Source organism: Elephantulus edwardii, unplaced genomic scaffold (assembly GCF_000299155.1).
Source record: "Elephantulus edwardii isolate Elephantulus edwardi_28Jun2011 unplaced genomic scaffold, EleEdw1.0 scaffold00048, whole genome shotgun sequence".
Classification (NCBI taxonomy): domain Eukaryota; kingdom Metazoa; phylum Chordata; class Mammalia; order Macroscelidea; family Macroscelididae; genus Elephantulus; species Elephantulus edwardii.
The window spans coordinates 7,391,790-7,408,448 of record NW_006399798.1 but is presented as its reverse complement, the minus strand read 5'-3'; the positions used below and the strand labels follow the sequence as shown (position 1 = coordinate 7,408,448).

Below are 16,659 nucleotides of genomic sequence, written 5' to 3'. Positions count from 1 at the left end.
GCCACTTGCCTATCAGCCTTCCCTCCCCGACTGCGTTCAGGGTTAGACCAAAAAAATCAAACAAGATAACCCAGTGCCACTGAGGCGATTGCAATCATAGCGACCCTTCATCAGGTTCTCAATGGTAAGAAGCCGCTGATCTTTCTCCCTCAAAGCAGCTGGTGGATTTGAACCACTGACCTTTTAGTTAACAGGCTGAGAACTATGTCACCTGATCTAATGGGAATTAGGAAGCTGTCTTCATGTTCAGATCCTTACTCAAGGCATTGGAGACCAGGCCCATGGCATCTTGGCCCCTGGAGAAGATCTCAGGAGGTCCTCAGCAGGTGTCAGAGGGGCCTGAGGGAAGGCCAACGGGCATCCGCCTGTGTCCTCCCTACACTGACACTTGCCCATCAGTGGTGGTCACCAGGGAGGGTGGGTGTGCAGGGTGGTGGGAGCTCGGGGACAGTGGAGCAGAGACCGCTGTTTACAAACGGGCTTGCTCCGAGGGTCTGCTCCTGGGCAGAGAACAGGCGGTGGTGCGATTCCCACCCAGCCTTCCTTTCATTGTTACCTTTATTTGTGGGTTATTGTTGTTGTTAAGTGCCGTCGAGTCGTAGGAGACTCATAGTGACCCTATGAACGAAAGACCTGAACACTTGTATAACTTTTCATCCTTTCTCCAAGTTCATAGGATTTCCAGAGGCAAGCTATTATGGAAGTAAATGCCACTCCTGCTTCCAATCTTTTTTTAATCGGGGAGCTCCACCAAACACTGTCCACCATGGGGAACCATTATCGCATTTGACACATCAGTGTCACAGTGTTTAGCATCACAGCAACCATGAGTTACCTGTGTATATAGAAAGCGGACAAACCAGGGTTTTATACCACTTAGAAGAATGTTTGACCAAAAACAGTTAAAACCAGGCCTGAGTGCCACAGATTAAAATCACCCACTTTTGGCTTGGTAGCATCACTTTCTAGCCACCAGGCCCATAGAACTCTATGTTGTTGTTGTTGTTGTTAAGTGCCGTTGAGTCATAGATGACTCATAGTGACCCTTTGAGAGAAAGACCTGAACACTTGTGGAACTTTCCTCGTTTCTCCACGTTCATAGCGTTTCTGGAGGCTCTCTTGTTAAGTGCCTCACATAGAGAAGGTCACTGGGTCTCTACAACCAGCTTTCAGCATGGGCTCCTTCATTAACCACGCACAGGGTGGGCGCCATCACTCTTAGCCCATCACGGGGTGAACCCCGTCATTCATCCCTCGTGGGGTGGACCTCATCATTCACCCCCCACGGGGTGGACCCCGTCATTCACTCCCACGGGGTGGGCTCCTTCATTTGCTCAATACAGATGAAGAAACTAGCTTGGACCGCACAGTGGAGAGCTGCCTTTATATAAAGCCATTACTCAAACTCGAGTTGATTGCCATTCAGTCAGAATCAACTCACAGCCAACCGCTGTTAGTTTTCCGAGGCTGACCACTGCACAGGAGGAGATCACCTGGCTTTCTACGCTCAGGGCTGCTGGTGGATTTGAACCACTGGGGAAGGGTGACATCTGGCTTAGTAGCACTACTCCCCATGTGCTGCGCCACCCGGGTTTCGAGCTCATTGGCATCAAGTTAGAACGAACTCATAGCTGGCCCTCCAGTGGGTTTCTGAGGCTGTAAATCTCACAGGAGGAGCTGGCCCCTCTTTCTTCCTCAGAGCAGCTGGTGGATTCAAACCCCTAAAGGGCCATGACCTTAAGGTTCCCAACACAACTGCCTGTGGACGACAGCACCAGAGCACCCTTGGAAAATCACTGGGGTTGGAAGTTATTTCATACCAAACCTGGGAACTGGACTAGAAATGCCGTCAACAACACACCCTCCCACCCTGTCAAATAAACCCCTAGAAGATCCCCAGACCCACAAATGATGCCGCCAGGGTCCGGAGGCTGCAGCCTGGAGAAAGGGGACAGGCCCTGCCTGGTTTTTCCGGGGTGAAACTGGTCCGTCCTGCCTTTTCTTTCTCGGTCTGGAGAAATTTCATTTTTCTTTTGCAGAACATCCCAACAAGCCTGAAATGTCCCTGAAGCCGTCTTCCCCCCTCGTCACTGTGGAATACAACCCCAAGGACTCCCACATCCTCCTGGGGGGCTGCTACAACGGGCAGATCGGTAAGGCGGGACAGGGAGTTAGCCAGACAACCCCCCAGTGTGCTCCTGGCCTGAGGCAGCACAGCCCCTGCAGCTGCCCGGGCCTGGCCCACATGCCCACCTGGGCACAGAGGGGCAGATGGAGAGATGGAAAGGTGAGCACACACCCAAGACAGTCAAGCCACGCTGGCCTCTCAGCAGTGCCACCAGCTAGAGTGGCTCAAGTTTAAACTCAGCCCAAGTGCAAAGTTAAAAAAAAAACAACAACAAACCCCAAACATTCAAATAAAGTCAACAGGCATTTGCTGAGCACTTTCCTTGAGCAGGGTGTGGTGCCAGGGGCTAGAGGCCAAGCATGAAGGGAAGAGAGAGATGTGGGAGGGGGAATAAGATGGTTCTGTCTTTGGGGACAGGGTGGTTAGAAGCAGCCTGGGAGGGCTTCCTGGAGGAGGCAGTGATGCCTGAAGGAGGAGCAGGCCACGTGGAAGGGCCGGCACACACAGAGGTACAGAGGTGTAGCGTGTCAGGGCTTGTCCCCAGTCCTGTGAGTGTAGACTGCACGGAGACACTAGCTTCTGAATTATTTCAATCACACCCTACACTAACTGTTGTTGTTGCCATTGTGTGCCTTTGGGTTGGAACTGACTCATAGCTGACTCTGCAGAGGGTTTTGAGAGAATAGGAAGACTGTGCAGGATGGGCCAGGGTTTCCCCGTTGTTTGGGGCGTCTCTATGAGCCAAAACGCAGCTTGACGGCAATTAACAAGAGCACAGACCTGCTCACGTGGGCTCTCAAAGTCCTCGCCTGCCTCCTCCGTTAGCTGACCCCCATCATTTAGTGAGGTACCCTCACCCCATCCCTGGCTCCTTGGTCTGTTCTTGTCGGTCTCGGAGAAGAAAGCTTTAACTCACACCCTGCACTAAGTGTTGTTGTTGTGAGCCTTGAACTTGGGACCAACTCATCGCTGACCCTCCAGCTGGTTTTCAGAGGCCGTAAATGGCACGGGAGGAGTGGGAGTAACAGACCCCCACCCCCACCCCATCCTGACCTGCACCCGGGGCCAGACTTGGCCTTGAGCTTAAGGAGGTCGCCTCGTTACCCTGCAGTCACATGCCCACTTCTTGCCCTGCTTCCTTTGGGAATGGCCGCAGGATTTACACATGTCCACATGCTTTCAAACGCAAACACCTTGCCCAAGACTCGGAGCCAACTCCTTGCTGACCCTCCAAGGAGTTTCTGAGGCTGTAAATTGTGCCGAGGAGATTGCACATCTTTTTTCTCACAGAGCAGCTGGTGGATTCAAACTACCAGAGAGGTGCTGCCTTTGAGTTAACAGCACAGCTCCCTGTGAGAGACGCCACCAGAATCTCCGGAGCTGCTGTAACAGAAATCCCACTAAGTGGTTGGCTGTGGCAGGCAGGAAGTTTACTCTCTCCTACTTGAGGAAGCTAGAAGCCCGCATGCAGGATTCCAGCTCTCCAGGGAGACGTCCCCCCTCCTTGTTGTCCAGGGGACGGTCTTTGTCTCTGTCCAACTCCACTTCCTCCACTCCCTGGTGGTCTTCAAGTGACGTCCCACCTCCCCATCCCTGCTTGCGTCATCTGTTCCTGCAGATCTCAAAGAAGAATGATTTCGATCACACCCTACACTAACTGTTGTTGTTGTTGTGTGCCTTTGGGTTGGAACTGACTCATAGCTGACTCTCCAGAGGGTTTTGAGAGGCAGTAAATTGCACAGGAGAAGCTTGCCTGTCTTTCTCCTGTGGAGCACCTGGTGGATTTGAACCGTGTGTCTTTGGGATTGCAGTGCAGCTTCTTACCACTTGGCCATCTGTTCCCCTCCCCCCATTAATATAAGAAAGAAATGTGCTAATACTGCCCTGTTAATAGAACCAGGAAAGCCCGTCCTCCAGTGCGATTTTAACTCAGGCCCAGAGGGAGGAAAGAGCTTTGTGTGTAGAAGGAATCCTGTCTGATTCTCCTCTGTTCTCATGTCGCTGCTTTGCTGGAGCCCCTGTCGCAGCCACTTCATTCATCCATCTGTCTGTCACATCGAGGGCCTCCCTCTCTTCGCTGACCCCCTATTTTTCTGAGTATGATGTCTTTTCCCAGGGCCTTGGCCCCTTCCGACAGACCGCCCAAATAGACAAGGTCTCCCCACTGTTGCTTCTAGGGGACAATCTGGGTGCACTCCTTGGTAGTATAGGGATTAAGATTTACAATGTGTATTTTGGGGGCACCGTTATCTTTGGAAACCTGTGACCAGACTGCCTCTGGCTTCCTCAGGCCTCTGATGTCCCTCCAGAGCCCCTCTCTCCAGGGGAGCCCCTGCATTATGGACTCGACAGGAGCTCTCGCGTCATCTGGGTGACAGGGCTCTGGGAGGCTGACATGGGGCCTGGAAGCTATGATTGATCTGGGAGCCTCATCTCGCTCACTATTTACACACCTCCAAAGCTTTTCTTGCTGCCCCAGACCAGGTCTGCTGTGGGCTCCTGCCGCCTGCGAGGGCCAGGGAGGAGTGGCGGGGACGTGGGGTCCAGCACACCCTGCTTTGTACCAAGCAGAGCAGCCTGGGCTGAGAAAGCGCTGCTCCAGGCCAGGCTCGTCTGGGGCAGATGCAGTGCGCTTGGGGGAATATTATGTACATGTGTGAACGGAATGTTTTGGCTGTTGTTTTCTAAAACCAGCCTTCCTGGAAAAGGCTCTGAGTCGCAGCAGAGAACAAAGGATGAGACTAAAGGGACGTAACAATAGCTAAGCTTCACTTCTTGCTGAAGCAGAGAAGACAAAGCGTCCTGGTGGATCAGGATTGAGTCCCTTTCCCAGCCAGGCAGTGGAGGAACGGAAGGAATGAGTTTTTTCCCAACAGGAGAAACCAGAATGGAACACTTTGCTGTAGAGTCGACCCCAACACATGGCAAACTCGCCCGTGTCAGAGCAGAACCTGACACCTCCATTAGGTTTTCAGTGACTGACAGAGTAGATCACCAGGCCTTTCTTCTGAGGCACCTCTGGATGAGTTTGAACCGTCAGACTTTCACCTAGCAGCTGAGAACTGAACTGTGCAGCTGGAGGGACTTGCCAATGTGGTCCTCCCACCAGAAGCATTTGCATACGCTTTTCTATGGTGGAGATGCCCCTCTCCTCCCCTCCCCTTCTCTCCCCTCCCCTCCCCTTCTCTCCCCTCCCCTCCCCTCCTGGCTCCATGCTGAGACTTCTCCTCAATCTTCCATCACTGTCACTTCCTCCAGGAAGTCTTCCCTGACCACCTTCCCAGGTGTCCCCCACAGTAGCAATCACAGCATGGTCTGTACCTGAAGGACCCCCTCTCACCTCCCTGGCGCCTGCCTGCTCTATTCACTGAGCTTCCCACAAGCCTACAGGGAGGGAGGTGCAGATCGCGATGGGGCCTCATCTGAAGGAACGGAGCTCGAACTTGGGAATTGACCCTTGATCAAGCCAGGATTCTGAGAAACCACATCTCTGCCCACCTGAGGAAGCTCTGCCCCCAGTGTCCTCCTGTTCTTGCACCTGTACTCACCCTCTCACTGCCCACTATCTCCTTCCCTGCCAGCCTGCTGGGACACCCGGAAGGGCAGCCTAGTGGCCGAGCTGTCCACCATCGAGTTCAGCCACCGGGACCCTGTGTACGGCACCATCTGGCTGCAGTCCAAGACGGGTACCGAATGTTTCTCGGCCTCCACAGATGGGCAGGTACCTGGCCAGGTGCCACGGGGGCAAAGGGTGGTAGGGGTGCCTGGGCCGCCGTCTGGCGACACCATCACAAGCACGCTTCCTTTTACATTTTATATCATAAATGGAGTAGTATGTAATATGTATACGTGGAAGAAAACCCAAAAGATTCAGAAGAGTGACAGTGACATGTCTGCTTTTCACCTCTGTCCCCAAGCCTCCTCATCCCCCTTCCTGGACCCCAGCCCTGATGTCATTCCTTCCCTGAGCTTCCAGAATATCTGTGAACAGGCAGGTGCAAACCTTCCTTCCTGAGCACCTTACACTCCCTGCACTTGATTTTTTTTAAATTTAATTGTATTTTTATTTTTTGTGTGTGTACCATCAAATCGGATCTAACTGACTGTTACAGGAGGAGGTTGCCCCTCCTTCTCCAGCAGAGCATCTGGTGGATTTGAACCGTGTGCCTCTGGGATTGCAGTGCAGCTTCTTGCCACTAGACCACCAGAGCTTCCTGAAGTTTTTTTTTTAATTATTTGGGCGTTAGTTTTGTATCTCGTACAGATCTATCCCATGCCTGCCAAGGGCTGCACTGCGTGGGGGTGTCATAGTTAAAGCAGGTGGAGGGTCAGAGAGAGAGAGAAGAAGCCCGTCAACAAGATGGATTGACACAAGGTTCAGATATGTTGTTCCTGGGGGCACTGACATCATATTTGACTCCACGGCACCTGACAGTAACAACAGAATATAGCTAACAGTGACTTTGGGTGTAGATGGTTACACACCCAGGCAGGTCCCAGTGGCATAGACTTTTGGCAGTGGCGTTTCAGGGTCAGAGTTTATGCAACAATTTGTTTTTCTTTTTTAAAAAATTGTGAGATCTGAACACTGGTCTAGATGGTCGTAAAAAAAGTAATTGAAACTGACACTTGTGCTGCTTGTAGCACGAGAGTTTTTATCAAATAATAATATTGTAGTCACTCAGATTGTTTCCACCACATTCGGGTGCTGAAAGGATGAGTAAATGAGTGAGGATTATTTGGGGCAGAAAATGGATTTTATATCTTTGTCTCTTGATTAAGAGCATTCTCTTTTTTTTAAAAAAATTGTCTTGTGTTGTGAGTGGAAGTGTACAGAGAATAGGGTTTCCCTTCAACCATTCCTACACAATTCGTTTCAGGATGTTGGCCATGATCATCACATTCCTGCTCCCTCCCTGTGATTCTTGTTTCCATTCATCCTTCAGTTCCTTCCTGCCTTGTCCCTGGGCAAGTGCTGCCCTTTGGAATCTTTCCTGGGTGATTTGGTTTCTGAGGCCATAAGTCTTTATGGAAGGAGGTTGCCCATCTTTCTCCCTGGGAAGGAGTGGTGGATTCGAACTATTGACCTTTTAGTTAGCAGCCCCTCATGTAGTGCACTCTGCCCCTGGGGCACCTTCCATAAAATTTACAACTTAGAAAATCCTGTGGGGCAGTTCTGTCACTGAGATCTGTCCTGAGTCAAAAGATCCACTCCGTAGCCCTTAACACCAACATTCTTTTTTTAAATTTTTTTATTTTATTATTTTGTGTGCGTGTACCGTCAAATCAGATCTGACTGGTACAGGAGGAGATTGCCCCTCCTTCTCCAGCAGAGCATCTGGTGGATTCGAACCAAGCTCCTCTGGGATTGCAGTGCAGCTTCTTGCCACTAGGCCACCAGAGCTCCCCAACACCAACATTCTCAATGTCGCCGTGCACTCCAAAGGAGCCCTGGTAATGTGGTGATTAAAGCACGTGGCTGCTGAGTGAAAGGTCGGTGGTTTGAACCCACCAGCCTCTGAGAGGGAGAAAGCTGTGACAATCTGCTCCTGTGAGGATTAGTCCTGGGAACCCCACGGGGCTGTGGCATTCCACCCTATAGAGTCCCAATGGGTTTGGGACTGAGGATAGTAAGTTACGTATCACCATAACCTGGGGAGCCTTTAAAAACGCAAGAGCCCTGGTAATCTAGTGGGTTAGATATTGGGCTGCTAACCAAATGGTCGGCAGTTCAACTCTCCTATCCTCCCTCCTTTCCCCCCCTCAGCTGCTCCATGAGAGAGAGTGTGTTGCCATTCAGATTTCTAGCTTCTGAAACCACATAGAAGGTAGACCACTCCCAGGAGGTTGTGAGTCTGGTTTCTAAAAATATAGATGCACAGGGGAGCTCTGGTGGCCTAGTGGCAAGAACCTGCACTGCAATTGCAGAGGTGAGTGGTTCGAATCCACCAGATTCTGCTGGAGAAGGAGGGGCAATCTCCTCTTGTACCAGTCAGATCCGATTTGATGGTACACACACACACACACACACACACACACACACACACACAATAATAATAAAAAATATAGATGCCTAGGTTCACACTTGATGGTTTTTGTTTGGTCAGTCAGCTGAATTTTGTAACACTCCTCCGTGGACTTAATGACCTGCCAGGCTTGGTAGCAGTGGACTTGCCGGGACTGTCCAGCATGCCTGTTCCCGAGGGTGGCTGGGAGTCTCCCTCCTAGGGGGGACGTGGAGGGACAGAGAAGGTGCTTTCTCAGCACATGTGAAGAAGCAGGACCTCAGTGTCCCAGGGTCACCTCTTCCCTCCAGGTGATGTGGTGGGACATTCGAAAGTTGAGCGAGCCCACGGAGCTGTTGATCTTGGACATCACCAAGAAGGAGATGCTGGAGAATGCCCTGGGCGCCATCTCCCTGGAGTTCGAGTCCACCCTGGTGAGTGTCCAGTCTCTGACGTCCCTGAGGTGTGAACCCCTAAGCCCTTGTGGGAAGGAAGATGAATTACTTTACCAACTATTCTAAGTTTGTAATTGAGGAGTTGGTATAGCAGGTGCTACACATATAGAAGATGCAAATTAAACTAAGAAATCAAAATAAAACTCAGATGTAGAGAGAATTAAGGAAAACGAAGAACATAAAACATGTGGGTATATCTTCTTTTTAAAAAAAAATTATTATTTGAGAGAGAGAGAGAGAGAGAGAGAGTGTGTGTGTGTGTGTGTGTGTACCATCAAATCACATCTGACTGGTACAGGAGGAGATTGTTCCTCTTCTCCAGCAAAGCACCTGGTGGATTTGAACTGCTCACTTCTGGGATTGCAGTACAACTTCTTGCCACTAGGCCACCAGAGCTCACCGTGGGTATTATTTTCTATTGGAGTTTTAACCACATGCCTATCAAAAAGCTCAGCATCTTCCTACACAGACTCCCTGACCTAGTGCCTCTTCCAAAGGGCGCGTTGGGGAGGGTGCCCTTCTCTGTGTAATCACCCTTGACCTGCGTGGTCCCAACACAGCTGTCCAGCAGGGGCAGCAGAGCAGCTGAAGGCCTTTTCTTATTGACCCCAGCCCCTGCGGGGCTAATGGCTGCACTGTCCAGAGGCAGTCTTTCTGTCAACCAGTTGCTATCAACTTGATCCTGACCTCTGATAACCTCGTGTGTGTCCGTACAACTGTGCTCAGTTCAGCGTCTTTGGTTTGAGGCACCTTTGCATGGACTTGAACCTCCAATCTTTCAATGAGTAGCCAAGCACATTAGCTGTCTGTACCACTCAGGGACTCCTTCTGTCAGGAACTTCCAGAAAAGACCACCGACATCAGGATCGGGACCTTCACAACACTTGCCACTTCAGTTTCTCTGGAGAAGGATGAAGGGGTATTGGGAGACAAAAACAATGTCAGAAAGAACTTCTTGGGACAATCGGCATAATTGCAGGGCTGAGACGGAATTATAAATATCAAAGTTGAACAGTAATGCTATTGTGTCAGAGGAAGGAATCTTCCAGAAGCAGTAAATAACGACCCCCTGGGAGGGGAAGAAAGCAACTTGGCTTGGACGAGTTCCTGATCCTCTCCCAGTGCAGCCCCTTCCCGCATGGGGCTGTGACATCTGCCTCAGGAGCACATGACATCATTGTTTGGCTCCGGGGATGTGGGAGGGACTCTGGCCTCAGTGTGCCTCACGAGTGTAATTAATCCCTCATGTCTGTGAGTCTCCCAAGGCCGTCCTGTGAGGTGACGTCGTCCTTCTACTCCACAGATAAGCAGAGTGAGTTACAGTAATGTATTGGTGCTGAGGCTTCAACTCAGTCAGGGTTCCTGTTCCAGGATCTCCTTGAGGTACCTTGGCAGACTTTTCTCCTCTTCAGAGGGAATCTTAAAAAAGCCCTGTGCTGTGTTGATTCTTACCCGTAACGTCCCTGTAAGGCAGGTTAGAACCAACTACTCCATGGGGCTTCGGGGACTTCAAATCTATACGGAAGCAGACTGTCCCACCTTCCTCCCCGCCAGTGGCTGCTGGGTTTGAGCCACCAACCTTTGAGTTAGCACTTAAGCTCTGCAGCACTAGAGGTCCTTAGAGTGGTGGATCTATGGAGATGCGTGTCCAGGGCCTTCCTGCTCCTCCAGGAAGCCCTGGTGGAGTTGAGAGTTACTTGTCAAGTCTGAAAAAAAGACCAATCTTCTGTGCAGATGAATTTAAAATTCTTTCTGTAGCTACAGTACCCTCAACGAGCTCTGGTGGCATAGGGCATGACATGTTGGACTCCTAACCCAAAGATCAGAGGTTCGAATCCATCTCCTGCTGTAAGGGGGGAAAAGGGGGCAATCCCCTCCCATAAAGATTTACAGCTTGGAAATCCAGTGGAGGGTGGTTTTTGTTATTATGTGTCATCAAGTTGCCTGTGACTCATAGTGACCCTCTGTACAACAGCCCTAAACCCTGCTCTATCCCTTGCCAATCTTATTGTCTCTGACATACCTATCTCCATTACCCCAGTTACTGAATCAATCCACTTCATTGAGGGTCTTCCTCTCTTGTGCTGTCCCTCCACCCTCCCAAGCATGAAGCCCTTCTCCAAGGACTGGTCCCTCCTTGCAACAACATGTCCAAAGTATGTCAGATGGAGCTTCAGAATCCGTGCCTCCAAGGAGCAGCCTGGCTTCACCCTCTCCAGGATGAACTTGTTTGTTCTCCTAGCAGTCCATGGTATATCCAGTACTCTTCTCCAACATCATGACTCAAAGGCATCAACTCTCTTATCATCCCTAGTCATTGTCCAGCTCTCTGATGCATAGCAAATAATTGCAAAGACCATGGCCTGTATCAGGTGCCCCTTAGTTTCCAGACTGACATTGTTGCTCTTCAGCACTTTGGAGAGGTCCCTGACAGCAGACTTTCCCCAATGCAATTTGCCTTTTAATTTCTTGGCTGCTGGTACCAAGAGTATTGATTATAGAGCCAAGCAAACTGAAACTGTCAACATTTTCAATCTCTTCATTATCCATCCTGATGCTGCCAGTCTGCCCAGTGGTGAGAATCTTTGTTTTCTGGATGTTGTGCTTCAATCCATTTTGAAGGCTGCAGTCCTTGACCTTGTGCAGCAAGCACTTCAGGTCCTCCTCAGTTTCAGCAAGGAGGGTTGTGTCATCTGTATAACACAGGTTGTTGGTGAGTCAATTTCAGCTTGGTGGTGACTGTGGTCTGGTTTCTGCTTCCCTGCTCCCCCTGGTGGTGGCAGCTGTTTCTGCTGAGGCTCCCACCAGAACCAGGAGAAAGAAAACATGGCTTTGGAACGATAGGCAGCATCATGATGGACGGAGAGGAGATCGAAGCTGTCAACAGCTTCATCTTGCATGGATCCACAATTAACACCCTTAGTACCAGCAGTCAGGAAATAAGAAGACGCATTACACTGGGGAAATCTGCCGTTAGGGGCCTGTTCAAATTATTGAGGGGTAATGATGTCAGTTTGAGGACTAAGGTGCATTTGATTCAGGCCATAGTCTTTCTGACCATATGCATCTGAGAGCTGGACAGGAAATAAGGATGACAGAAGAAGAATCTGTGCCTTTGAGCTGTGGAATTGGAGAAGAGTATTGAATGTCCCACAGACAAAAGAACAAAACAAACATGTCTTGAAGAGGGTGCAGCCAGAGTGTTCTTTGGAGGCAAGAATGATGAGGCTTTGCCTCACTTATTTTGGGCATGTTGCTAGGAGGTGTTATTCCTTGGAGAGGAACATGATGCTGGGAAGGGTGGAGGGCTGGTGAAGGAGAGGAAAACCCCTGACCAGGTGGATTGATGCAGTGACTGCCACAGTGGACTCTTCTGTGTCAGGAAAGGTGAGGATGGTGCAGGAAAGGACAGCATGCAGATATTTTGTTCACAGGGTCACTATGAGTCATACTCGACGAGAGGACACCTAACAATAATAACTTCTTGTTGCTGCCCTGCTCACCAGGACAGTTGGAGGCTTGGGGGCAAGTGGAGCCTTGAAGAGTCAGGTCTGCTCCCCGCTGATGGTCCGAAAAGGAGCAGTGACTGGGCAGCCTGCCCCCACCTCTCTGGACCCCCTCTGACCCCTCTGTAATCATGTCCTAGGGGCTACATGGAGTACCACACACTTCAAAGCACAGAAATGTGTTTTCTCTCAGTCTGGAGGCCAGTTGTGAATCCGGGTGTTTGGGCTGTGTTCCCTCAGAAGGCTCTGGGTGGGCAGCAGCGTTTGTGTCTCCACCAGCTGCTGGCGGCCCAGTCCTCCCTGGCCAGTGTCAGCTCCACTCCAGTCCACGTCCATCTGCCTGTGGGCGTCTTCTTCTTTACTTCTTGGTGCCTCTTGGTAAGGACAGCACTCTGACTGGAGTTGGGCCCTGATAAACCTCACTCACCTTAATTTAGTGGACAGCCTCACTGAAACACAGCAGCTGTGACCGTGACTCAAAGCTGATAACGATTGTGAGGACGGTGTATGACTGGGCAGTGTCATGCTCGGTTCCCTCAGGTCACTGTGAGTGGAAGCCAGCTCCACCCACCTACCAGCAACAATAACTGAATTACATCCGCAAAGACCGTGTTTCCAGATAAGGCTGTGCTCACCATAGGGACTTGGGGGGGTGGGGATGACACATCAACCTTTCTCTGAAGGACACACCCTTCACTCCGTGATGTCTCTAATGCAGGGGCTCTGTCTCTGTAGGGGTCAGCTTACCACCCACTGTATGTCCACAAAGACCTCTCCTAAATGTTCCTAATTCAAACAGCCAGGACTTACTCACTCAGCTCCAACCTCACTCACCCGCACAGCCCCGGCCTCACTCGCACAGCCCTGGCCTTGCTCGTACGGCCCTGGCCTCCTTGGCTTGCAGAGGCTTAGCCTCCCTCTCTCACACAGCCCCGGCCTCGCTTGCACGGCCCTGGCCTCCTTTGCTCATACAGCCCCGGCCTCCCTCACTCACACGGCCCCAGCCTCCCTCACGCAGCCCCGGCCTCCTTTGCTCTTACCGCCCCGGCCTTGCTCTCACGGCCCGGCCTCACTTGCACAGCCCCAGTGCTTCCTCAGCTCACCTGGTCTTTTCGTTTGGGCCGTGGTGGGTCCTCTCATACAGACATATCTAGCCGAGCCAGACGTTAAGATGTGGAACAGAAAAAAAAAAGATGTGGAACAGGTGAAGAAGTCACGGCTTTGCATGACAGAGAGGCCTGTGCTCGGTGGCCTAGAGGGACCCAGGGCCAGGAATCAGGTGACCCGCCTGCATTCCTATGATCCACAAAACGCACTGAGCAGCTGTTGTCTCCCAGTTCCTGGGCTAGAAGATGAAATGAGACAAGCGTCACCGCTCTGTGAGCTCCCAGTGAGGAAGACAGAGCACCCGTGGCAGACCATTTGCTAGGTGCTGGGTGGACACGGGCTTTGAGTTACTGATAGCGCATGGCAAAGGAAACCCTAACAAAGTAAGCAAATGAGAAACTGTTCTGGATGGTGGTGTGACATGGGGGCAAAACAACACAAGGCGACCAGACTCCTCTCAGACAGGGGACAGTGGAAGAACAAATGCCAAGCATCAGTCCAGCTGAGGCTGTAAACCACCACACAGCTGTGCACTCTCAGCCCCTGCCGGAGAACACATGTTGTTGTGCTGTGTACTGTCGAGTCAGAACCGACCTATAGCTGACCCTCCTGCAGGTTTTCAGAGGTAGCCAATCACATGAGAGGGGATTGCCGATCCTTCTCAAGCAGAGCGACTGGTGGATTCAAACTGCATGCCTTCGGGATTGCTGCACAGATTCTTACAAGTTGGCCATCAGAGCTCCCCATATATATTTGTATTAATAAGGATAGGGTCAGTCAGTCCTGTTCCATTCGTAGTCTGGTATGACGTCTAATCAACCTCTGTCTCTTTCACTCTCTCTTTTTTTAAATTTTTATTGTATTATTTTTATGTGTACCGTCAAATCAGATCTGACTGGTACAGGAGGAGATTGCCCCTCCTTCTCCAGCAGAGCATCTGGTGGATTTGAACCGCATACCTCTGGGATTGCAGTGCAGCGTCTTGCCACTAGGCCACCAGAGCTCCCTCTTTCACTCTCTCTTGTCTGGTGTCAATGTCTTCGAGTAGTGTTCTATCAAAGTCTCATATCTGTTGCAGACCGAGAGGAAAGTAAAAAAAATGAGACAGAACATCAGAAATCAGATTAAAACAGAAAGCATAAAAACAGAGGGCCAGGAATGAATCTGGGGGGAGGGATTGCACAACAATGAAATAGTTTTTCTTTTCAAGAAGAAGAGTGATTGGGAGGGAGGGCAGGGAGCAAAGTGCAACAGTGAATGACTAGAAACCCTAAGTCTCTGTTAGTTTTCATTAAAATTAATAAATAAATTTAAAACAAAACAACAACAAAAAAGAGGACTGCAGTGCCACAAGCCATGCCTCTCTGTGCTTGTTAAAAATCAGGGGAAGCAAATCATAAAGAGAATTATCTTGTAAATGAAGCCAAGTTTTTCCTCTATTGTCTACCTGATGCTTAGGTCAGGAAGGAAGTATTTCACACTATTAACTCTCCCTCTGCAGGGGGGCCCTAGCTGCTTCGAAGCAGCTCATTTCCTGTGGTCTGTCGCAAGAGAAATTCCAAGTTAAAATTTTGTGATTCCTTCAGTTCCTGATTAAGCATATGGTTTATAATAGAATATTTCATATAATTCATCCTGGAGAGGGTTAACTGGGCAGCTCCTTGGAGGCAAGGATTCTGGGGTTTCGTCTGACATACTTTGGACATGTTGTGAGGAGAGACAGGTCCTTGGAGAGAGACATCATGCTTGGTAGGGTGGAGGGACAGCGCAGGAGGGGAAGGCCCTCTATGAGGTGGATTGATTCATTGACTGGGGTAATCAGGATGAGTGCATGAGAGACTGTGCGATTGGCACAGGATAGAGCAGGGTTTAGGGCTGTTGTACATAGGGACGCTATGAGTCTCAAGCGACTCGACGGCACATAACAACAACAACATTCGGGGGAGCTCTGGTGGCCTAGTGGCAAGGAGTTGTAACTACAATCCCAGAGGTGCACGGTTCGAGTTCACCAGATGCTCTGCCGAGGAAGGAGGGGCAATCTCCTCCTGTACCAGTCAGATCTGATTTGATGGTACCCGCACACAAAAATAATAATAATTTAAAAAAAAAACCCATTCGGTATGAAATTTGGCTTCCCACACATTTCTGAGTCAGAACTTTCTAGTTCTTACTCAAAGAGGCCCCTGGACTTGTTTGGAAATCATTCCCTGAGTGTTACTACATTAACTTACACACAGTCCCAGAGAGTCTTGGTGGTGTAGTGCAGGACCAAAAGGCTGGCAGCTTGAATCCACCAGCCACCCTGAGGAACAAAGATGGGCAGACCTCGCCCATGAAAGAGTGACTACCTTAGAACCTCCGTGGACTGTGAGTATGAGTCAGGCTCCCCTTGACCTGAAGAACTGATGCTCTCTGACTGTGGTGTTTATGAGGTGTTATAGGAAATACACGACGACCTGACAAAGCAAGGAACAAATCTGAGAAGAAATACAGCCAGAATGCAGCTGAGGAACAAGGAGGGGCTGGCTCTGCTGAGACTTAGGCTTGATAACTTTCGACATCAACCCAAAAGGTCTTGCAGGGAAGACCAGCCAATGAGAAAGGACACTGTGGTTGGTAAAGCAGAGGGTTGGCCACACACGAAGGCAGCCCTCGTGAGGCGGATGGACGTACGAGCCACCACAGCCCCCTAAACGTGCCACGGTCATGAAGACAGTGCCACTGTCTTGCCAGATCAGACTCTGCCAAGCTCTGGAATGATCTGGACTATGCTGTGTCTCCTTTATGAGCCTTCACATTGATTCTGGCAAGGAATGTGAATATTCCGTGATCCACTCAAAGAACAAATGAACTTATCTTGGACGAAGTGCAGACAGACAGGTTTCTCCTTGGAGACCAAGATAATGAGGTTTCTCTCACAGACTTTGGGCGAGTCCCTGGAGAAGAACACCATGCTTGGAAGAGCAGAGGGGTCCGTGAAGGAGAGGAAGAGCCTTCAGGAGCTGGATTGGCACAGGGACTGCAAACAGTGGCCTGAAGCCCAGGGGAGCTTGTACGGATGGTGCAGGACCAGGTAAGGCTTTGACCTGTTGTCCACAGGGACGCTGCATCAGAGTCGACCTGATGGCACCTAACAAGAACAACAGAAAGAAAAGCAGCTGTGGTCTTTACAGAAAACTACTCGGTGGGGACAGTATTCTCTTCCTGGAGGAGCGTCCCTAGGGTCTAGATTGTTGTTGTTGTTGTTATGTGCCATCGAGTCGCTTGCGACTCATAGTGACCCTATGTACAATAGCCCTAAACCCTGCTCTATCCTGCGCCAATTGCACTGCCTCCGACACACCCATCCCGATTACCCCAGTCACTGAATCAATCCACCTCATAGGGGGCCTTCCCCTCCTGCGCTGTCCCTCCACCCTACCAATCATGATGTCCCTCTCCAAGGACCTGTCTCTCCT

The 16,659-nt window shown here is 50.5% G+C and overlaps 1 protein-coding gene across 1 annotated transcript in view; it reads left to right on the top strand.

The window, feature by feature from the left end:
• DNAI2 (dynein, axonemal, intermediate chain 2) overlaps positions 1-16,659 on the top strand; it is a 33,967-nt gene that overhangs the window by 8,440 nt on the left and 8,868 nt on the right. Inside the window, exons 5-7 of the mRNA XM_006886392.1 lie at positions 2,040-2,153; positions 5,710-5,849; positions 8,445-8,567. Of these exons, the coding sequence (XP_006886454.1) occupies positions 2,040-2,153; positions 5,710-5,849; positions 8,445-8,567 (377 nt within the window). The remainder of the gene's footprint in view (positions 1-2,039; positions 2,154-5,709; positions 5,850-8,444; positions 8,568-16,659) is intronic.